The sequence below is a fragment of the Lutjanus erythropterus genome, chromosome 23, assembly GCF_056507025.1.
Source record: "Lutjanus erythropterus isolate fLutEry1 chromosome 23, fLutEry1.hap2, whole genome shotgun sequence".
Taxonomy (NCBI): Eukaryota; Metazoa; Chordata; class Actinopteri; order Lutjaniformes; family Lutjanidae; genus Lutjanus; species Lutjanus erythropterus.
This window is the reverse complement of record NC_139339.1, coordinates 22,048,373-22,072,448: the sequence shown is the minus strand read 5'-3', so window position 1 is coordinate 22,072,448 and position 24,076 is coordinate 22,048,373. Positions and strand designations below refer to the sequence as shown.

At 36.7% G+C, this 24,076-nt stretch overlaps 2 protein-coding genes across 2 annotated transcripts; both read right to left on the bottom strand.

Moving 5' to 3' along the window:
- Positions 1–643: 643 nt before the first annotated feature.
- Positions 644–12,199, bottom strand: fcer1g (Fc epsilon receptor IgFc epsilon receptor Ig). The gene is made up of 5 exons (XM_084712994.1): positions 12,006–12,199; positions 4,484–4,578; positions 3,391–3,438; positions 1,132–1,155; positions 644–1,029 (listed from the first exon to the last, which is right to left on the bottom strand). Exons 1-5 carry the CDS (start codon positions 12,070–12,072, stop codon positions 976–978), a joined length of 288 nt encoding a protein of 95 aa, XP_084569120.1. The 5' UTR covers positions 12,073–12,199; the 3' UTR covers positions 644–975.
- A 228-nt stretch (positions 12,200–12,427) lies between these two features.
- On the bottom strand, positions 12,428–22,218 carry ndufs2 (NADH:ubiquinone oxidoreductase core subunit S2). Its single transcript, XM_084712556.1, has 14 exons — positions 22,074–22,218; positions 20,728–20,831; positions 19,445–19,635; positions 18,872–18,992; positions 18,102–18,214; positions 17,498–17,572; positions 17,236–17,313; positions 17,035–17,120; positions 16,695–16,814; positions 14,491–14,620; positions 13,731–13,826; positions 13,412–13,495; positions 12,944–13,001; positions 12,428–12,651 (listed from the first exon to the last, which is right to left on the bottom strand). The coding sequence occupies exons 1-14, from the start codon at positions 22,178–22,180 to the stop codon at positions 12,614–12,616; spliced, it is 1,401 nt and encodes a 466-aa protein (XP_084568682.1). The 5' UTR covers positions 22,181–22,218; the 3' UTR covers positions 12,428–12,613.
- Positions 22,219–24,076: the final 1,858 nt, after the last annotated feature.

Here is a 24,076-nt window from a genome sequence, read left to right as displayed (position 1 = left end):
GCACTATAGAGGGTGAGCATGACTATACGGTCGTATACCATAAAACTATATTCATCAGTGACCATCTTTCACCAAACTATAACACTTTGGGGGCCATTCACCATAGCTGTGTAAAGAGACTGAACTGTAATAGGCACATAAATATATGGAAGCCCATTTACACCGATGTGATGAAAAAAAAAAGAATCTGTAATTCAGTATAATAATAAACTTTCTTAAACAGACAGTCATTATTTTGAAATATTAACTCATAACTTTTAAATACTAACTCATTGTTATAAACAAGTCATTATTTTAAGATATTAACCCATAATTCTAAAATACTAACTCATAAAATGAGTCTTAAATTTGAAATATTTAATCATTATTATAATGTAGGTCATAATTTTGAAGTATTAAATCATTACTATAAAATAAGTCATTATTTTGAGATATTAATTAGTTATTTTGAAATACTACCTACTTATTGTAAAATAAGTAATTATTCTTGGAATATTAATGAATTATTAGGAGATAATTCATTATTTGGAGAAAGTTTCTCAGTATGATGACTTGCAGGATGTTTTTTTTTTTCCATCACATTGGCGTAAATGTGCCGCCACAGAAATCAGCTCTGAATCAGCTACACACAAGAAACAGAACATCTGTTTTATTTTTTATTAATAAGTATTACAATAAAAATGTCTCTGAAGCATCACAGTTAACAAAATATGTTTGCATAAAATTCAAATATATTCAACAGAGCAGTAGAAAAACCTCACAACAACAAGGCTAAGCATTTTTAAGAATTTCCCTTCTTCCCTCTTCCTGTCTCGTCCTTCGTAACTTCCCATAAATTATACAAACGCAAAAGGGAAATGAACACTGGCGTACGTAATCTCACATTCTCTCAAAATATATGCAGGCAAAGATATGCTATATTTAAATACAAAAAAGGGGAAGAAAACATCTGTCTTGGACTTTTCTCTCATCACATCACTTCTTCATGCCAATAGTTTCATATGTGTCTTGGGCGTGAGGAGTCAGCCCCTGAGCGGAAAACAGAGGAGGAAAATGAGAAATTCATTGCACAATATTTATTTATATATATTCATGAATCAGCTGTCATCATGCACAGCACCGAAAACTCACCGTGTAGATGCCCTCCTCAACATTCTGTTATGGGGCAGAAAAGAACAGTATTAGATACAGTAAGACATGCAACATGCAGTGTGACATAAAATCTGATCAGACATGTTTGTAGTTTCTTGGTAACTGAGGTGCTCACGTGAACGCTGTGGAAAGAGGAAGGCAAAGAAGAAGCTACACGAGAAGTGTGTGCCTGCGTGTCACAGTTGGTTAGGCTGTGCAAAGTTTGTGGCTGCTCATAGGAAATAATAGACTAAAAAAGGCAAAGCAGTGAAACAGCATGTGAAGAGTCCTTGTGATGAAACTAAGAACTCATTCTCTGCATGCTTTCTAGAATCTAGAAACATGTACACCATTAACATGAATAATTTTATTAATTTTATTTTATTTTTTACTGAAAAACAACTTTAAATAACAACACATATTAAAGCTGATATATTAATTTGTTTTTCATTTTTAAAAAGTTCCGTTCAGGTTTGATATAAACCCACTTTGACGTCACCCTTTGGTTTATCGACTGCTGTTTTGCTGTCATCATTTTGACTTTTTTTGGAGGGAGAAGTTACCGTATTTGGACATGAGCATGAAGGATACGAATTGCTAATGCCTGTATCCTTATCATATCTGTCTCTGACACATCATGATAGCGGCTAGTCATTCACAAGGCAGCCACATTCTAAAGCTTACCCTGTTTTTAAATGGGACCATAATTTAAAAAATGAACACCATGTTGTATTGAAGGAGACTTGAAACTCGCGATTTAGACCATAAACTCGTAAGGAAACTGTTAACTGAGGTAATGAATCAAGTGAATGTAAGGTGATTTTCTCATAGACTTTTATGCAAACTGGCTTCTTTTTACAACCAGTGGCATTACCCCCTTCTGACCATTGGAAAGAACAGAGGTTTAAAGGGATAAAGGTTTATTTGAAGTTGGGTTGCATGAAGTACTCATTGATAGTCAGTGTATTATCTACAGAAGATGTTTGTAGAAGCAGAGATGAGCACCAGCAAGGAAGCTACACAATGTACAGCTGTGGACAGCATCAGCAACAAAAGGTATTTCAGCCACTTAAAGACGACTACCTAAAAAGTGTACACTACATTTAGAATATTTTTACAGCTTTACTTTGCTGTCAGACAGCCTTTTCTGATGGGAAAGCGCCTTTATATATGCTAAATATGTCTCTCTCCAAAACAACCAAACTCCATAGACGAAACCAGCAAATTTGACTCACAGAACACAGGAGTTGCTGGTGTTCCACTGCCTCGATCTGGTAGTGTGTTTGTGTTATTGTGTGACTTTGGTGTTTTAAAAGGAGAGTTCAGTTTCACGGAAGTCACAAAATCACACAAACTTACCAACAGATACCAACAGCACAATAGACCAGCTGCTCCAGTGTTCTGCAAGGTAAAATTACCTAATTTCACTTATGGAGTTTGGTTGGTTTGAATGTTATTTGCATTATGAAATGGCAGTTTCCTGTCAGAAAAGGCTGTCTGATGGCAAAGTAGTGAAAATATACTAAATAGAGCATATACATTTAAACTCACTTTTTTAGGTGGACCTTTTTTAAGTGGCTAAAATATGTTTTTGTTGCTGACCCTATCCACATTACATTACTTAGCTTCAATGCTGGTGACCCTCTCTGCTTCACTTTTATTCTCTTTCTGCTAGAAAATCCTTCTTGGGTAGATTTAGAGGGAAAAAAAACTTCAGGGTTTGGGTTTAAATAACAAGATTTCTGCCCTGGCTAACTTCTCCCATGTGACATTGGCTTCACTTTCCGTTCACCATCTATGCAGTCTATGTTCCATGTCACTCAAATTTATCAAAAAAACAATACATATAGATTTACATATACATATGTTTTCATTGGTCTATGATGAGCCCGCTCATGGCTCTGACAGCTTCTTGGTGGTCTCAGGAAACTGAAACCAACACATTTTAAAAAGAAAAAAAAAAAACTTGCAACAGACGGCTGCCAGGGCAGGGCTGCTGAATAAAAAGAACAATAGGTGTATGTGGACATGAAGAATGGTATTTAGCTATTTCATTTTTCATGTTTGGCTGTTTGTTTGTCCACTGAGGTTTGAACTGGTTGATTATTCTGCCTCTGGTTTGTTCACTGAAACTCCAGTATATGTGCTGTGGTGAGTTGTATGTGTGTTTCTGCTAACCCCACAACACACATTTCAGACTACATGTCACGTCTCTCTGTCTATATCAGCCACAAATGCACTGCATGTGTTTATTCTTACCTGCTTGCCTTTTGCTTTCCCAGCCTCAGCCTCCCTCGCATTGTAGATCTGTAGAAGACGATGATGACGAAGATTAGTGATAATGACCAGCACAATTCTTACTGTAGTGTTACCGTTAATTTAACATGCTTACACTCATTTAAGGTTTATTTTGGGGGAAAATTTTAAGTCAATAATGGTGAATATCAGTGATGTCACTATATTTTCTTCTCTTTACCCACAGCACCGTCACTACACATGCTCCTTTTATAAATACTTAATATGTGCAGCTGAGGATGTAACAACCATGGATTAACAAGTCATATCTAAATCTAAAAATAACACAGAGAAGTAAATCAGTTTAAGATATTAATGTATTCTAGTAAAATGTTTTATGTCTTTGATCCTTTTTTCCTTGTCTTAATGTTCAGTGTGCTTTATTTTGCTGACGACACCCTACTTTTCACCCACACATTAATAATGCACCAGATCCTTTAATGATACTATTCTTTTCTTTCATTAGACAATGCAAAATAAAATAATTCTGTTCTCTCATATACTGCGTAAAACCTTGGACTTATTTAACCCCTGCAGCCACTTATAATTATATTTATATCTTCACTTCTGTGCAATACTGACTCAACATTATGATAATTATGTGCAATAATTTAACTCTGCAATATTACATTTAAATTGTATATTTCAACTAATATTTTTAGAATACTCTACTTTTTAACACACTGATTTATAGACCCGATTTTTCAGCATTATTGTATTGTTTTCTTTATAAATGTCTATGCTTACCAATGGCAGGCGGTAAAAATAACTGTACAAAAATAGCCAATCTTTTTGCAGATGGTCTCAGTTGCTCATATAGGTCATATAGAGGCATCATTCATAACCAGTTAAGAACTCCTCGCTGTAGCTTTAAGTAGTAACCCTGTGTGTCTGTTGTGCAGGAGAAGAAGAAAGTTAAAGGTACCATGCTTTCTCTACTGTTATTTCAGCACAAAGCAAAATGGGGTGGGACTGACAAGTTTTATATATATTAATTAAAAAAGCTCAGTCCTTGGCTGTGTATGTTTCTGTAAAGGCAAATACGTAGTTGACAAACCTTAATTCTACAGTAGAGAGCTGTCAGGATGATGCCGTACAGGAACAGGATCCCATCCAGCACGTAGCAGATATGTGGCTCTGAAAGACCAGCGGCTGAGGAGACACAGGAGAACACTTAATTGTGACGAAAAACAGAATAACAGCACATCTATGTACAATAATAAGACTCATTTGCCTGATTTTTGCACAAATCTATCCTGTAATTCATCTGGTACTGCTTTTAGGGCAACACACAAAGCAACATTTTCTTGACCGCCATTTCACACGTCGATTTGTTGAAGTGACGACTGCTGCTGTCAGTGACGGTGGGGCTGTTTCACTGTTGTTTGAGTAACCATTTCACCATTTCAGATTGAGAAACAAGCAGCAACAGCAGCCATTACATGAGACAGCAAAAGGTACACAACAAACTACATATGCTATCTTGATGTGTACATGCACAGTCTATAAGGAAGTACTGATGGGCAGATAGCGAAGAAGAGTAGGCCTCTTTAAGCTGTATGTTTCAAACAACATTTGATATACATATGAGGAAAGTAAAGTTTAATTAATTTAATAAAATTAAAATAAATTGAATTACTAAGAGGATGACATACTGCTGTTGTTTAGATGTATTTTAATCAATTTTGGGCAACCACAGGTCGAAAATTATGGCTGTATACACGTTCAGTTAACATGGTTTGTTACGCAGAACCATCTGGGAAGTTGTCCTTAGAGACTGTTGGGAAAAGGGCAGGCACTTTCAAATGGATTACACCAGACGAGCAGTACGGAGGCATTTTATGTTTATATCCTGTTGTGTCTTTTTAAGTTTGAAAACTGGTCACCATTCACTTACACTGTTTGGGAGATTCTGCAACACTGTTTTCCTGTGAAACTCCAGAAGTGTTTTGAGGACTAAAAAAAATAAACCCGACACTCATTTGGCATGAGGATGAGTAGATAATGACTAAATTTTTATTTTTGGGTGAACTATCCCTCTAAAGCACAATAAAAGATTGTGGTAAGAACCCGTAGAATTTGTACAAGCTGTTCATAAATGCATCATGATGTCAAATGTCACTATAACTGATGATGATTAAATTATGTTTATATGATAATGTTTTATTGTTTGTTTGTTTGTTAGGAAAATGTCGCAGATTATACCTTTAAGACAAATACATTAAGTGTACCATGCTATCATGACTGTACTTCCAAGTCTGTCCAATCCAGATGATTCAGATGTTTAAAAACATTTACATTTCTGAAGAAAAGCCACAGAATTACAGTAAACTGGATGGATTCTGAATCATCACAGATTCATAATACAATGACCAGTCTTTGATTCACTGTCAAGCAGAAGAAAAGTTTTTTTTTAAAATTATAATCCTAAGCACAACCATGCATGTGATGACAGGAAGTAAAGAAAAAGAGCAGCATCCAGGAAAGCTAACCCCGACTTCTCCCGTAGACGCAGCGTCGTTGTGCTATCGTTTGATCGACTGCTCACAGAAATGTAAATTACACAAAAGTGAGGATAAAAATTTAAATCTCCTCAGACACAGTTGTACGAGTTAAAAAGACTTAAGGCAGAGAGGTAACAGCTTGTTCATACTCAACAAATGATGCAATGACTAAAACTTTTTATAGGATTATACTCAGAATTTCACATACTCATGTGTCACATACATTCTTAATAGCCATTTATATTATTTTCAGTTTTCAGCGTGTGCACTTTTAATAAAGGCCTGTGGAATTAGAATATAGAAAAAGTAAACCACTGTAACCAAGACTTTAAAGGGATCACACATCAAAGACTCATCGCAGAAGGCTTTTGTCTTCAACCTTTTTTACCCAGGAAACAATATGTTACCGAGAGCATAAGAAACTCTTTACAAACTCACAGTGACATGGGCTCATATTTTTCTCATAAATATGTGACACTGAACTGTACATGTAAAGCATTTCTGATCATACAGCCAGTATTTTTAGGATACATTGGCTCTAGTTTAGCAGCTATTGAACGGAAAACATTAAGTGCGATATTGCATCATCGCTTGAGAATCATACTTTGGGCTTTGTGCTGTACTACAGAACAATATCTCATTTTTATGCTGTAAAATAATTATTCAGAGCTTTGGTTTTATTTATTTATTTGGAGTATGTCCATTATTTCCTCCTGTACCCCTCAATTTAATTGGTTAATCATATTTTTTTAACCATAGATGCACAAAACACTATTGTGATTGTAAGTAATTAACCGTCTATTGCATGAATTATTAGCTAAACATGATAAAAATGTTTTAATGTGTTTTTATTACTCAAAATTGCTGAGTGATGCAAATATTTAAAAAAAAATAATGTTTTTAAAGGAGGGTAAATCCTCCTCTTTTTTTACATTTTAATTTTCTTATTGTTTTGGGTAAAGGGATTAATGTAAAATTGCAGCCTAGACACCAAATTTTAAAGATGTTTCAATATTTTTTCAACTAAAATGTACTTCATAAATATCTGTGTGCTATATGGCAACAACGCACAATCGTGGAAAATAATACAACATGTGATTTCTCTGTAAAAACGTGTAATTACAAATATGGAACCTTTCACTTATTAATGATGTTTCAGTCCTCAGACCATCAAGTAAAAATAATCAAATGATTATTCCAACTAATAATATTAATTAATATTGACAAATTTCCATTAGATGGGGAAATATGATGGTTACTGAGAAATGAAACAGGATGAATCATTAATGAGTAATTCCTGATTACTGAGTAACTAATGATTAAATAATAAGTAATAAGTAATTAATGAGTCAGTAGCTTGTTTAGAGTTAATCAGGAGCAGCTCATGAAAATGGTCAGTATGAGCAACTCACAGACATTTATGAACTAATTATAACCTAATGATTCATTAATATCTGCCAGTCTGTTCTTTAGTCTAATTATTCATTAACTGTTCACTAATTATCAAGTTGTTCCTGATTCATTTCTCACTTATTCCTTAGTAACTAACACATTATCAAGTAGTGTTCATGATCACTCCACTTTAAAGTCACTTCTCATAAATTTAAAAATACACAGTGGCCGGTTTGCTACGCAGACTAAGTGTAAAGACCGTCCACCGCACAGAGCAGCGTGAGGCTCTGATTGGCTGGTAGAAAAGAGAAGTTCTGTCTCAGAATACTCCGCAGCAACACTGGACAGTCAGACTTCCTCAAAAGGTGAGATAATGGAGACTGTGAAAGTTAAAGAAAATGGTAAACAGCTGCTGTAACTGAAAGTAAAATTCAAAGACCTGTCAAAATCACAGTTTCACACAATTAATACATTTAAATCATTTGACTGACTTGTTGTTTTCTTTTTCTCCAGTAGTTTTTTTTTTTTTATTAATACATATACACATGGGCCTACATTTAAAGCTACCACAAAGAGTTTTTTTTTACTTGCTCATGAAGTCTGAAGTTTATTGCCACTTCCTTTATTTGACCGTCTGCATGTACTTTACCTGAGTATTTCAGTTTTATGCTACTTTAAAATCATGCTCCACTACATTTTATTGAAATATTGTACTTTTTACTCCTTTGACACTTGTAGTTCTGAGTTATTTTTTACAGAGTTTTTTTTTACTTGCTCATGAAGTCTGAAGTTTATTGCCACTTCCTTTATTTGACCGTCTGCATGTACTTTACCTGAGTATTTCAGTTTTATGCTACTTTAAAATCATGCTCCACTACATTTTATTGAAATATTGTACTTTTTACTCCTTTGACACTTGTAGTTCTGAGTTATTTTTTACAAAAAAAAGAAAACATAAGATAAGCTAATGTGAATGATGCTGTACTGTACTGCTATCCTACCCAATAGTATTCAGTGTATTCACAGTAAACCCACAAAAATGACCTGCTCACTGTATATTATCCTACTTGACACAATATATTGATTTAAAAAAAATATTTTATTAATTCTGCTATGTCCTTCAGAGTCGATGATCAGAACTGTTGTACACATAGCAACAGTCTGTTATTCTTAACAGCGGTCTGCTATTCAGAAATAACAGTCTGTAGAAGGACCAATCAGAATTCAGTATTTAAGAAAACCATGTAATAAAATTATAAAAAGACCGTGAAAGGAGTCGTTCCAGGAGTACTTTTACTTTTGATATTTTAAATACATTGTGCTGATAATACTTCTGTACTTTTACCTAAGTAACATTTTGATTTCAGGACTTCGAGCTGTATTATCATATTCATGTGTAGTATAATTTATATCAATTATATTCAACTTGAGCCAAAGTATGTCCATTATTTGGAATCGAGTTTAAACAGTAAACATATCTGGCATAAATATATAAACTCTAGAGTTTCTTCTCTCACATCAGATGGAAGAATCTATGATGAAATCTACAGACAGCAGGCATCATTTTCTGTCCCGTCTCTTCCTTCCCTTTCTTTCTCCGTGAATCACTTTTCTGAAATTTGTCATCACATGACTGTTTCTCACATAAACACTTGTTATGTCCTCTTTTCACACTGAGAGCAATTTGAAAATACCTCCTTGCTTTCTGTTACACTTGATATGAACTAATGTTCTTTGGTAGGACAGTTATCCAGTCAGCAGGCGAGTATAAATGTTACCTTTGGTTTTGAGCTGTACATGTTAGTGCTGCCTGTGAGCCACAGAGATGTGGTGAGTTATCGACATGAGCATCTCCTATTTGGTTTCCGCAGCTCACATGTAGCAGTTTCAAAGGAAGCAGCCATCACTGTGTAAGCCACCTAAAATAACTAATAGAATGACAATACAGTGTGACTAATATGTTAGTATGTGTTTCAACACACTGCCAATATGCACCATTACACTTAGGTTACTTACATTTACATTTTGGAACCAATTTCACAGGTGGATCTCAGTGCACTTTCAAAATAAGTTTCTCACAGCCACAGACACCTGGCAACAGACTGTGTGATGTAATGAGACCATGACTTCAAAAGTTTGATTTAAAAAGTCTGACTGCGTATCACAGTAGAGGGTATATTTTATTTTAAGGGAAGTGCTGGAACTTAACTAAGTACATTTACTCAATTTATTGAACTTAAATAGAAATTTGAGGTATGTTTCTTTTCATGCCAGCTTTCTATTTCTACTCCACTACATCTAGGAGGAAAATATTCTTTTAACTCCGTTACATTTATCTGACAGCTTTAATTCCTTAACAAATTTAGATGTTGTCTTGTTATAAACAGGGTTACCACGGCATGAGAAATGATGGCTATCATTCCATGTAAATTTATCAACAGCATTGAAATCGACTGTATTTTTGTACTTCTATACTTCCATGAAGTCTGTCAGGACATAATATTTTGTGAAATGATTAGATTGAATTTGTTCAACCAAATGAACCCTCTGTTTCCATTCTTTTAAAAGTCCCTGTAACTGGTGGTTGGACAAGATGAACACTGTCCTTTGAACATTTAATCATCAAAACGGGATTTAGTTTTCACCAGTGGAAATGACATTTTGACATGTTGAATGTTAATTTAAGATATCTGTACAACTATTTTTACATGTTACAATATGCATTTTTACACGTAGATATCACTTTTAGTCAAAACTGACAAACGAACAACATTAATTTAACTGTAGATATCTGTAATTCCATTTTTACCGGTAAGATTACAGATATGTACAATCAAAATTCCACATATTGAAAAAGGGGTTGTGACTATAGTGGAATTTCTTTTCTGATATGTGCGACAGATGTCTACAATAGACGTTTCTACAAGTAAAAAAATAGTTGATAAAGCATTAACATTTTAACCAGTGAGAAAAGAATTGTAAATATCTTGAATTACAATTCCTACTACTCATAATGACATAATGGATATGTTGGCTTGGAATTAAATGAAATTATTGTTGTAATATCTACAGTTGCTGTAACCACTGCAGCGTTTATGTTACAAGGACTTGACACTTTGCTCTATGAGTAACTGACAGCATTTCTCATTATTATTATTTTTTATAAACAAAACTATCAGCTGATTAGTGGAGAAAATAATCATCAGATTAACCCCTAATGAAAATAATCATTAGCTGCAGTCCTGTACCTCAACCAACTACAACAGTAAAATCCTGCCTTTACATTAATCCATGAGTAACGATGATCTAATGATATATAAAACAGTATATCAATCACAGGAGGCACTTTTCTGCATTAAATACTTTGAAGTACATTTTCCTGATTATACTCCAGTAATATTTCTAATGCAGGACTTTTACTTGTAAGTATGATTTTGGTACTTTAACTTAAATACAACGGCCAAACACTTCCTCACCACGGGTTAAGAGTCTAAAAGGTCGGAGATCTTTTTCTTTTAAAACTGTGTACACCAATTGGCTGTGACTTTGCCTTCAACTGTAGACCACAGATACTAGAAGTAGGCCAAAGCTGGTTGTGGTTTGCAATTAAAACTGAAATAACTCTATGTAACATCACTTCCACACTGACTGATCCAGTTAGTTTTGTACAAGAAAATAATCATTGCAACTGTTTGTGGCTACAACACTTACAATTATTTTCATTATAATTATAAAACATCAGAAACTGCAAAAAAAAAAAAAAAAAGGATCGCATTTTGTCAAGTTCATGCCTTTGAATTCCTTTGCTTGTCCAACGAACAGTCCAAAACCTAAAATGATTTAGTTCCCTATAGCGTATGACAAGAAAAAGGAGTAAATTACCACATTTGAGAAAGTGGAACCATTAAATATTTGGAATTTTTGCTTTAAAAATTACTTACATGATTGATAATTAAAGTAGATGCTGTTTTTATCCTTCTGTTACATCTTTTTGACCTGTTACATGCCCAATATAAACTGATATTTTTAAGGCTGAATATGTCAATATGTCTATTGTTTACACTGAAATGCTTTTGTAAAAGTTGTAAAATTAGTTTATTTCATTTTCTGACTCTTGAGTTTTCTTAACATCATCACTACAGTTTAAGGGACAGCTGTCATTACATTACTACGTTTTTAACTGTAGTAGTGCTAGTACACATATGTATGCTAATAAACACATTATAAATTAGCTTTGGTGGCAGCTGAAGTTACCAGGAACCTGAAACTAATCGTATAAACTGAATTTATTTGAGGCAGGGTGTTTGTGAGAACTGGTTCAACAAGAGCGCTGGTTAAAAAAGTGCCCAATGCGCCAGCACCTCTCGCCACAAGTAACAAGAAGTGACAGGGTCAGCTTCTCTTTTCACAGGAACTCTGATGCGGTGACTACATTTTTGCTGCCTACACGAGTGGAGCTGGGCCAAAAGTCAGAAAACCTCACGGCTCGAAATAAATAAGTATACATACGCCCAGACAAGTAGCAGTATTTAAAAAGAAAATGTTTTGTCTGGGTGTGAAAGTGTTCGATCTTAAATCAAAACCATAATCTTTACCCCAGTAAACCATGAAAGTCACTGTGAGGCCTAAATCACCCTTACAACCCAGAGAATTGTAAAAAATTCAAGTCTCATCCCAACTCACCAGCTTTCCCAAAACTCATCCACAGAGGAATGGCCACCAGTAACGGGGTCCTGCCCCACACGGCCATGGTAACGCAGGTTCAACACGGACAACCGGGCTCGTTCAGCGACCAGCGAACAGCAGACACAAAGAACTGTGGGTGTTTTTTTCCTCTGCGTTGTGATAAAACACTCGAATGTCGCATACCTCACAGCCAAGAGGGGAAGTTGTGGTCTGAGCTCTAAGTCCATTTGTCTCTGATCTCATCAGACCACTCCCCCCCTGCTATCACCAAACCAGAGGAAGGACATACAACCGAGGCTGGTTGTTTAATACTTGATTTCTCAGACAAGTCAAGGAAATGGGGCAGTTGAAAATAAAAGAGTTTCTGGTCTTATAAATCACTCTATTCCAATGTGACAGTGAAAAACACACCTCACTGCTTTGTTGTTGGGTCATAAAATATTTATTCAGTTTATTTGGACATTGTACATCACTTATAAGCAGAGTCATCTGTCAAAAGCCTCACTACAGCGAAAAGTGAACAGGAAGAGAACCTGACTAACAGATGAGGGGAGGAGAGAATGAAGTCTCCTCTTCAGGGAAACCTTCACATGAGCAGCATCGTATTAACGGTCAACTTCGCCAAACACTATGTCCTGTGTACCTGAAAGAAGAAGAAGAAGAAGAAGAAAAGGCTCAGTATGACTTCATACAAACGCCTATAATTACACTTTTACAAGTTCCAGAGGGGAGATTTTTGTCCTTCTGCAGCTTCAAGCCTGATTCCAAAAAAGCTGGGACGCTGTGTAAAATGTAAATAAAAACAGAATGCAATGATTTGCAAATCCTTTTCTAATATAAATAATAAAAAAAGATTTGCATTATATTTTTATGCACGTTTCACACCACATTCCATCTCATTTGGAAGCATAGTTGAATTTAGATCTCATTCTCACCAATAATGGCCACCACGTCAGCGAGCATGTGTCCTTTGGCCATTTTATCCAGACCGGCCTAGAAAGAAGAAAACATTTATTAACAGTGAGAATAACTGAAGAGCAGCTCTGCAGACGAGCTCATATAAAAGTGAATATTCATAATTCATCAGATTATAGCCTGAAGTTAATGCACTAACTACTCTAATAGTTTGTTTATGCAACTTTAAAGACATTTTTAGCCGAGAAGACCAAATTCAAATGACTACATTAAACAGCAGTTCATGTACCCATGAGCGAAGAGATGAACAGGAAGAAGGGAGGGGGGTTGGGGGTCTGTACACTTTTAAAAATGGTTCTATAGTACTTTATAAAATCTACTTAATGAAGTAAAAGTAGCCTTGAGGACAAGCCGTTAAACGTGTTGAATAATTGATACCCGGTGTGTTTAATATTTCACAGTGTCTTGTGAAGTTTTTAAGTGCGCACCAAGTGAGCGAATCCAGGAGCTTTGATCTTGCAGCGGTAGGGTCTGCTGGAGCCGTCTGATACCAAATAAACACCAAACTCTCCCTGCAAGCGACACACACACAAATACACTCGAGTAAGCATATTACATCACAACAAGTCCCTGAAGGCCTACAAAGGCTTCTCTATTAATTAAGACTCAAAAACATTATGTATACTAAGGATCTACAGAGTAGTACACTTAATAAAGTGGGTATTTTGTTTGCTAGGTCAAGATGGTAAACGCATATTTCATATAGAAATGTTTTCCAAATATTATACCCATTCTGAATGGTCTCACCTTGGGTGCCTCCACAGCTGTGTATGTGGCCCCAGGGGGGACCTGGTAGCCCTCTGTGTACAGTTTAAAGTGGTGGATCAGAGACTCCATGGACATCTAAGACAAAGACATAAAACATGTTACGTCTCAGTTACTGTTTTGATAATGATGCACACAAGAGTTGAGTCTGAGCACTGAGATAATAATCATTTTGGTCACTATAGTCGTGATATGAAATTTTACATCATCTACTGGATGAGGAACAGTTATTTGTGTCTGTGACAGAAGAAGCATTTTTGCTCTGATGTTGTTGGGTTGTGGTGAGATATGCTAAGAATAATCACTAAGTGTTCAGGTTCTGGTGGAGTGATAATAATTTCTGATATTCTTGATATGTCCGACCTAAAAGATGCAACTCTGGGGGATAATATGAAGCTATGAGGAAAAAGCTGCTTTTTAGAAATAGCACTTATTGAATGTGCACGTGTTGAATGAACATACAGTTGTAACAGTGAAAGTTGTGAGGTGAATTCAAGGTGATCTGAAGCCTCGGGGGGCAGCCAAAGTGAAGTGCATTTTACAGCAGAACTGCCCTAATTCTATAAAGAGGGTAGTGTAAAGACAAATTAGTGACACCACTGAAATTTAATTAAAACACAGAAGTGATAAAGTGCAGGGGGAAACCCACGCAGGAACATTTTCAAGATTCAATAGCCTGCAGGCATTTTAACGCCGCCGCACAGGCTGAGAGGAAAAGAGGAAGTTTCTCCGCTCAGCTCACCTTCATCTCAGATCTCTTGGGTGGGGCAACCTTGGCGTCATCCACCTTAATCTCTCCTTCTGGCATCTTGTTGAGCGCCTGGAGCATGATCCTCAGGGACTGTCTCATCTCCTCCACTCTGCACAGATACCTGGACACACACAGAAAACAGCAGTGAGACACAGATGCTGATAACACTGCATCAGTAAATCAGCTCAGTCATTCTGCGAAGATCACTGGTGAGTTTATCGCAAACTGCGAGTGTCCTTTCAAACAGACGAGGTCATATCCTTTCATTCTTTCTGAACAAAGCACTTCTGATTACGCTCACAGCTCCATTTGATCCATTTCTCAGAAGAAAAACACTCAGAAGAAACTGTGCTGGGTAAAAGGCACTGCCTATTCTGCCTCAATAAAAATATTTAACCAGCAGCATTAAGCTCACACTACCAGCTGTGTCTGCATATAAACTATGATTTATTTACACATGGCTGTCTAGTAATGCCATAAAAGCCTTTCTAAAAGACACAATGCCAGATTGAATGTTAAATGTTTAAATGATGTGGCAGACTCGCTGTGGAATATTACGTCCGATGCAGCTTTAATTAAATAGCTGACATACCATTGCAAATCAAATGTTCAGTCTTAATAATGTGTTTGATATAATGTTACCACCACACCAGAACTTTGATACAATACTAGTATTAAAAAAAAGACTACTAAAAGACTCAGTTAGTAGAGCATCGGCCCCATGCACTGTGGTTGTGAGTCCTCTGCAGCAGCCCTGGGTTCAACTCTCATCTATGGACCTTTGCTGCATGTCATTCCCCCACTGTCTCTCGCCCTTTTCTGTCATATCTTCATCAAGGCATAAAGAATATTATATATATATATATATATATATATACATATATACATATATATATATACTATACAGTCTTTTAGCCTGTAACTTAGCTTTGTTCAGCCTCTGAAGCTTGAAACAAAGTTAGCCAGCTGGCTGTACTGACAAAGCTAAATTAATCAAACAGTAACGTAAATAACAGCAGCATGATTGAAATAATCACAGTAACAACAACACACAGAAAAGAAACGCCACTGCCACCAGTGTAACTAAGACATGGAGACGCAACAACCAGTAGTAACAGCTTCTTTTTGATTTCTCTCCCATGTCAAAAACAGAACTTCACCAACAACTCCAACCTTACAACATCTACCTCAGATAAAATCATGACGTCACAATGACAGAGGGTTTAATAGTCAATGCTATGCTGCAAGACATATTTCAGGCATTACAATAAAGACTGAACAGAACTGAACAGTGTGATAATTTTCTTTATAGCTTTTGTACCTTCAAATGTATAATTACCAGAGATTGTAGCATTTAAAACACATGATATCATCAATATGACATTTAGGGATGTTCCTGTTAATCACATTCTTTAATGACCAAATTGTATTTTAAATGCTGCTGCTATCCTTCAAAACATGACAACCTCTCACTAAATGCTTTAACTTTTCAGACAGCACAAACTCTGCTGCTGGGTGAAAAGAGGGGCAGCCATCTGCTAGAGCTGCAGCACCAGCTAGAGGAGGGCAGCTGCTTAACTGCTCAGAGGCAACAGTTAACTGGCACTGTACATGAATGAAGTACTGATGAATAAATCAAGCCACTAGTATGTGTGGCACCCACAAGTGAGGGTGGTGACATTTAATCATATAGTTGACTAATCACACACATCCCAACTTAGTTTGATATGTATATAATAAATCTGAAGTGGAAAGATAAGGATTTTAGCTGTGCCAAATTAATTTATCATCTTTTTTAATCAGCTTCAATCAGCCAAGGGCAGCATTTATCTATTTTCTAATTAAATGATACACTGTTGTTGATTTGATTTTAGAGAACTAATTTCCTCAGTCGGGCAAGTATGTTGTACATCATAAAAAGAACCTAACAACATCCTTGACAATCAAGAGATCTTTGTCAGTCACTGATGTGTCTATGTAACAAGCACTACACTGCAGATAAATAAAGGTTTCTTGCATGCTCATGGGGTTCAAGTATGGCGTTTCCTTCCTCCTATCTGTAAAATGTGTCTATACTGACATGAAAATTTGGTGAAACAGGCCTCTGTCTTGAGATCGAAAAGGGGGCAAATGGAAAGAAAATGGAACAGAAAGCATGGTTAAATAATAAGTACAGCCATTTGCTCATCTTGTACCTGTCATAGCAGTCTCCTTTGCTTCCAATAGGGACGTCAAACTCCACTTCGTCATACTTATCATACGGCTGAGACTTTCTCAGGTCCCACTTGATGCCCGACCCTCGCAGCATCACTCCACTGAAGCAGAGAGGTGGGAAGTATCACAGTTAATACACATTTAATGCTAATCAAACAATGTCTTCAGTCTGAATAACTTCCTAAATTTGATTCACATTGTCATGGAACTTAACTTTCAATATTTTAACTACCCTGAGGCTCTCAATAAAATATTTATGAATTTCATAAAAGGCATTTGAAGGGAAGGAGAGGGGTCTGTTCACTTTCACTAGGGGGTTACCTGAAGCCGTAGTTGAGGGCCTCCTCAGCAGTTACCACCCCGATGTCCACTGTACGATTCTTCCAGATACGGTTGTTAGTCAACATCTGCACAAAGGAAAACCAAAAGATTAGAGCATTCAGACAGATCTTCACCACATCCTTTCTGTGTCTTATCATGTAAAGACCATGCGCTGTGATTAAAACAATTACGGTCATTCACCTCTTCTACTTCATCGATTCTGATAGAGAAATTCTTGCACCACTCGTAGATGTCGTCCATCAGGCCGAGGGGCAAATCCTGGAACACATTTAAGATCATTAACACTTTATGGATCAGGCAATTTTTTTTTTAAATCATAATCTGATGGATGAAGTGATCTATAGGTCATGTGCTTGATAGATCTTTGCTGTTGCCCTTTGCAGCTGTTAAAACAAAATGATTTTCAGACATGAGAAGAGCATTATTCACTGAGTTCTCCCACCTGATGTACACCACCAGGTCTGATGTAAGCAGCGTGCATTCTGGCTCCGGATACTCGTTCATAAAACTCAAACATCTGAAGAGGAAACAAGGGTAACACAGTTCAGACAATCAAGCAGTCAACATTTAAAATCCACTCAATTGTTGGTGTTCTGTGTCCTGTATGTGGGAGTCAATAATTAATCCAGGGTGTCTGAGTATGTCTTTAATCTGAGGGCATATGATTCTGAAAGTTCTTTTCAGCTGACTGGGTATCGAAGTAGTTGTGTCGGGAAAAAGCTTTCTCAGAAAAATACGACTACAGAACATTTTCCACTGAACATTTCATTATGAATATTTCACGAGGCCTTCTAATACACATCAGTTTGTGTCAGGATTAGTGATAAAACTAACTGCTGCTTTACAATATATACACAATCATCAGTTTATTTGGTACAGTTAATGCACTCCAATACAACAGCCATGAAATAACATGAAGGTTATAATGATTTAGAGAAGATTCAACACCTCTGTACTGTTTGTATTGTGTTATACTGACAGGTGTTTCTATTATTCACACTTAGATAGTGTGTATTATAAAGGATGGAGTGTGACATCATCCTGACCTTCTCTCTCTCCTCAAACATCCAGAAGAAGGGCGTCATGGCTCCAATGTCCAAAGCGTGTGTAGTGATGGCCATGATGTGGTTCAGGATGCGGGTCATCTCTCCGTACAGAACTACAAACACGACACAGGTAACCATTTAAAGCTGAAATAATGAGCATACTGACAAAAAAGATATTTTACATGTACATTCATTGATTCCTGCTCAAATGTGAAGGTTTACATTTTTTCTTTGTGGTTAACTGAATGTCTTAAGGTTTTGGACTGTCTTCTCAGACCAAAAACGCCAAACCAAAACCTAATTTAAATGTTGCCTTGGATCCTGGAAAATTTACTGTAAATGGGCATCTTTTGCTTTTTGTTATTTTACATACCGTTATCATTAGATGTAGTCATATGACCATTAACAGGGGCTGACAACACAGCTGAAATGTTGAGCTTTTGACATAAACAGGGGACGTGAGCCATTAACAATACACAGAATGTGTGTAATTCTGAGGCACCATTCCTGGCATAACCTAGCCTGGCACACCCAAACAATTTGCAAATGCAAATTAGTCTGGAACCTCTCAGTTCATTTTTACCAACGTTACCAACAGGCACAGACCCAAATGCCTCTGAAGCAATTAGAAGGACATAAAAGCCAATCAGAGCAACAAAACCTGTGACAAAGCCGAGTTGGTAAATGAAACTTACCAAGTGGTCACTCCACAACACACACACACACACATAAAAATCAAATATGATAGAACAGTCTTTTCTTGTCTGTACCTCTGATCCACTGTGCGCGGGGCGGAGCCTGGATGTTAAGCAGCCTCTCCACAGCCAGCGAGTACGCCTCCTCGTTGCACATCATGGACACATAGTCCAGACGGTCAAAGTAGGGCAGAGCCTGGAGTATAAAAAGAAGAGGAACTAAAGCTTGCTGAGTAGGGGACTTCCATGAATCACACAGCACATGGTAAAGATCCTATTAAATTAACTTTGATCAATTCCGTTGACGACAGCAGTTGAGTAATAGGGTGAAGTGCTTTCTTGCATCATATAGTTTTTACACAGCTTATACTCCACAGTATGTTGTTGTGTTGAACACAATTAGAAAGTATTCTGCAATGTGTTGTGTTGAAATTTACTGCTCTGTCCTTTGAATGCACCACAACTTCTCCGTTTCTCAACCTGGTCAAAACCAAGAGAAGCACTACTGACTCTACAGTCCCTGATATCACACCCTTGTATACATGCATACATACAGCATAAAACATTCCAGCCTCTAGCTAATAACTATGACTTCTAGAATACAGAAACACAATTTTTACAAATATTTTACAGTATGTTGTTCAGTACCTGCAGGTAGGTCTTGTACTCAATGAGCTTCTCTGTGCCACGGTGAAGCAGGCCGATGTGGGGGTCGCATTTCTTGACAGACTCTCCACTGAGCTCCAGGACAAGACGCAGCACACCGTGAGCTGCAGGATGCTGGGGACCAAAGTTGATGGTCAGGTTGGACACATCCTTCTCTGCAGGAGGATCTTTGTCTGCAGGAAGACAACAAAACAATACAGAGTCACTTTCCACTGCAATGTAGTGTAAACAAATGTGTCATGCTTAGTTGCTAATTTCCCAACAATAGGTCTGACATGGAACAATGTGTGTGCTTAATGCATTTCTTATCATAAAACCTGTAACTAGAAACCCACAAAGCAACCAGTCCAATGTATGGCCAGGCACCGTCAAGCTGCGTAATATTTGAACAATTTGGTCACATACCCAGGTCAGCAAGGTCAAACTCTGATATACTGTATCTAATAGAATGATGTCAGTTTCATACTGTCTTGGCAAACCAATGTTTTACATTTCCCTTTTGATTTAATACAAATAAAATGCTTAAACAGGTGAACTGAAACTTTCATGTAAGGTTTAGGTATTGATTGTGTACTTCCAGCTGTGATGCTTCTTTATATTGCTGTTTATAATGTTACTTCTATTTTTTTTCTCCCCTTTCCTCTCCTCTTTGGTGCTACGGAGAGTAGATCTGATTATAAAGTACATCCAATAATATCACTGATTAAGGGGACAAATTATGACACCATACTATAAAGTCCGTCCTTTCAATGACTGTCCAAGTCAGCTTGTGTTTATCTTCAAATTAGAATGTGATTAATTCACATTTATTTTCCTTTGTTATGATTATGATTGTTTTTATTATTATTATTTTTATTGCTATTATTAGTGATGTTATGACAGTGATGATGGTAGTAATAATATTTTGTAATGTTGTTATAATTGTTATAATTACAATTTTATTTATTTTTATTTATTCTTTTTATTTTTTAAGTTTTTGTTTGTTGGATTTTCCCCTCACTTAAAAAATACTGATATCAGACCTGTATAAGATGCCTATTTATTGTATGTTTCTCTTCTTGATATAACTGATTCTGCACAATGATATGAGTTTGGAGCACATTGAACAAAGTATGTGCATAGATAAAATACGTCAATAAATAAAAAGTATTTAAAATAATAGATTAAAAAGAATAAAAGGCCTGAAAAAAATGAGTAGTTAATGGGGGGAAAAAGAAGCCTTTAACTAGTAGCCGTGTAAGTGTGCCTGCATGTGTGACTGGTACCGTTCCATGGGGGTGGGGTCCATTTCTCATTCAAAGCAGTGGGGTACATCACTGCCCCAGCAAACTGCTCTGTCCACTCCACATCTGGCTGCCACTGTTTCTGCCTGCAAAAAAACAGTTCAAATATTCTTAACATAAGATAAGATAACATAAGATACAGTAGGTGCAGTAGCTGTCACCTCTCAGGTAACTTGCATGCTACCAGAGATACTTTAATCCCATTTTGTTTTGGCTGTCACTTCGAAAATGTGATTATCTGGGCTAGGTTGTGCTCGCCAATCTGACAAGCGATAATCAGATCTCACTGATGAGGGAAACATGCACGGCCAAGATGCAGGTCATGCTAAGATAACAAAATATCATGGCTGCAAAATTAACTGAAATATGAGCTGGAAGTTGCTCAGGATTCATAAAGTTGTATCTGATCTTAATTTGCGGTGCAAGTAAAATGTGTGACAAAACAGCTTTATACTATAGTACTGCAAATCATTTCTGTTTGGAACAGACTAGAGCTATACAATATGGTTATGAGAATAATAAAAATAATTTAAAAAATATTCAAAATATAAATAAATTAAATAAATTAAAAAAGCAACAACAACAACAACAACACAAGCATGTTTGTTACATCTGGAGAATACGATTTGTAGGCCAGGCCATCTCTGCAGCACCACAGTACTTGATTCTAGTGCTGTTTTATCGCATATTTTTCCTTTAATAAAATATTACAGCTTCTGTTATTTGGATATTACAGTTGATAATGCTGCTATTTCGGTAATACTGCGCTTATTCCTGCAGCCCAGGTACAGACCTCAACAAATGTCACATCACCATGATTTTTTTTTCAGTGAAGATTTTAATGTTGAAATGATCATTCCCACTAATCATGAATCATACTGTAATCATAATATCTGACAAAATATTTTGTTTACCATATCATACAGTCCTACTAAGTATGTTTATTAATGCTAATTTGCAGAACACAGAAACAGTGTGGTAAACATTGACACACGCTGGCTTATTAGACAGCTAACAGTTACCTAAGCTAGCATCTTAAGTAACGACTAGACAGCAGAAAAGGTAATCGATCCTGCAACGTATGACAAAGCTATAATGTCAATACTTAACGCTATATGCGTGCTTTGCAAAGAAGTTTTCCATTCCACTCAGAAAAAGCATACACTGTACCAGATGAGTCGAATTATTCTGAAGAGACTGAGTCGGCTTATTTAGCATTTAGCTAACATTAGCCTGTCAATGAGCGTATTAATGTGGACCTCAAGCTAATACGGCATGAAATATAATGGTTACACGAAGTGTCACGTTTTGTCTTGTTGTTAACTTACCTGTTTTGCAGCACAGTACAGCCGGGGCTCAGCAAATTATTGCTTAATATTAATTTTGTTGAAGGACGTCCTAGTTTAGTGAGCGACCTCAACATCGTGGCGGCCATCTTGGCTACAACCTCTGGCCAATGACGTAGCTGAGTTTTTTCTTTTGCTGCTTCAGACACGCTACATTACGTGAATAATGCGCGTGACTGCCACCTATCGGCACGTTACATCAACATATTGAAGTAAGTAGCCCCCTTTTTGCTGATGTACAGTGTAGTAGTTTTGTTTTAAAATCAGTTTTAAGTACCCTGGAAATTATAAAAGTAAATATATATGATAAATATAGTAATACCGTATAATAAGTATGATAATGTTCATTTCTATAACCAAGCCAAAGCAATCAATATACCTTTTTTTGTGAGCCATACAAATATCAAATAACACAGGTGTTACCAGCTACATTATCATTAATTATAATTATATTAATTAATTAATATTTACTTATCACTTACTTACTTTTTATTTACTTAATTCATTATGAATTATATTAGTCTTTACCCTATACTGCTGTATGTAAAGACCTGACCAAGATTCAAAATTAAGTCTCCTTATGTCAAAATAATGTCCACTTTAGCCCATCTGCCCCAAAGACACCAAAGTCTGCATTTTATAAAAAACAGTGCTTTTATTTATGTAATACTGTGGAAAAATAATTACATACCATTTTTAAAAAATATTGAAGATAATGAAATTAAAAAATGAGAGTTTGATAATGTTCGTTGTACATCTTTTGAACAGTTTTCTCTGCTACGAAGAACAGTACAATAAGATAAACATTGGATTTTTCTAAATTCAAAGACACAATAATACAGGATACAGTCCTACCAGAGGTATAAAAGTACTGTAACAGGATTGTGAGAGAAATGATATGGACATATACTGAAACACACACTCGCACACTTAGACACAGACATGCACACACACAAACATACTGTATACACACCGACATGCATACAATAGTCGCGCGCACACTCGAGTCAGGCGCTGCGTGTTTACAGTATGCTCCCCATACACACGCAGTCATTCACACATCTATACAAACACACTGTACAAATCGATGTGCGCGCAAACGCCCACACACTCCCTCTTGAACTCTCTCACACACACTCGCACACCCACCCACACACTCGCAGTCACACACTACTACATGTCAATATTGTGGACAAGCCTTCATTGAACCTCTCCATACACATTCTCCTCTGGCCGTTTTTGGCAGACAGACGATGAGGAATGATTCAAAATGGAAATGTATGACATGTTCCCCTATAAGGCCACTCAGTTCTAAACCCAACATCTGTGTTTTTCTCTCTGTCTGCACCAGGCGTGTAGTTAAGAGCTCAGAGAAAAAGGCTCCAGCCTACGGAAATGTCTGGGAATGACTCAAGGCCCCGAGCCTGGTTTGTAAAGCAACAGTCACCAATAGAAGGAGCTTCTACTGCATATACATGGTCTAAGGTGAAGAACAACATGAACACTTGGCACTAGGTTTCTTTTGTACACTGGTATACCCTTCTGCTGTGAAATAACGTCCTGAAATCAGGCTCTGCTGTTGGCACGACTCTTCACTTCACGTCTCAGTGGAATCACCCAGGCGAACTCCCAAGTTATGTGCGCTCACGTTCAAACTTTTGGTCCATACATACACATTACATGTTTTACATTGACAAAAATAATTCTGTAATGTTAAAAAATAGAATACAAAGCTCTAGTCTGGTGTGCAAATAAAAAGAAGACATTACACAGATATAGATAAGGGACGTCTAAGCATGAATACTGTAGATGCAGTGCAAAATGATGACAACCCACCCCAACCCCACCCCCAGCCCCAACATACTCCCCCCACGCTGCCTAACAGGCATGATGGCATGTACCACTGTACACAAGGGCATTATGGGATACTATATATATATATGTGCTCTATGATCACTGAATAAGACTCTGAAGGGACAGCTTAG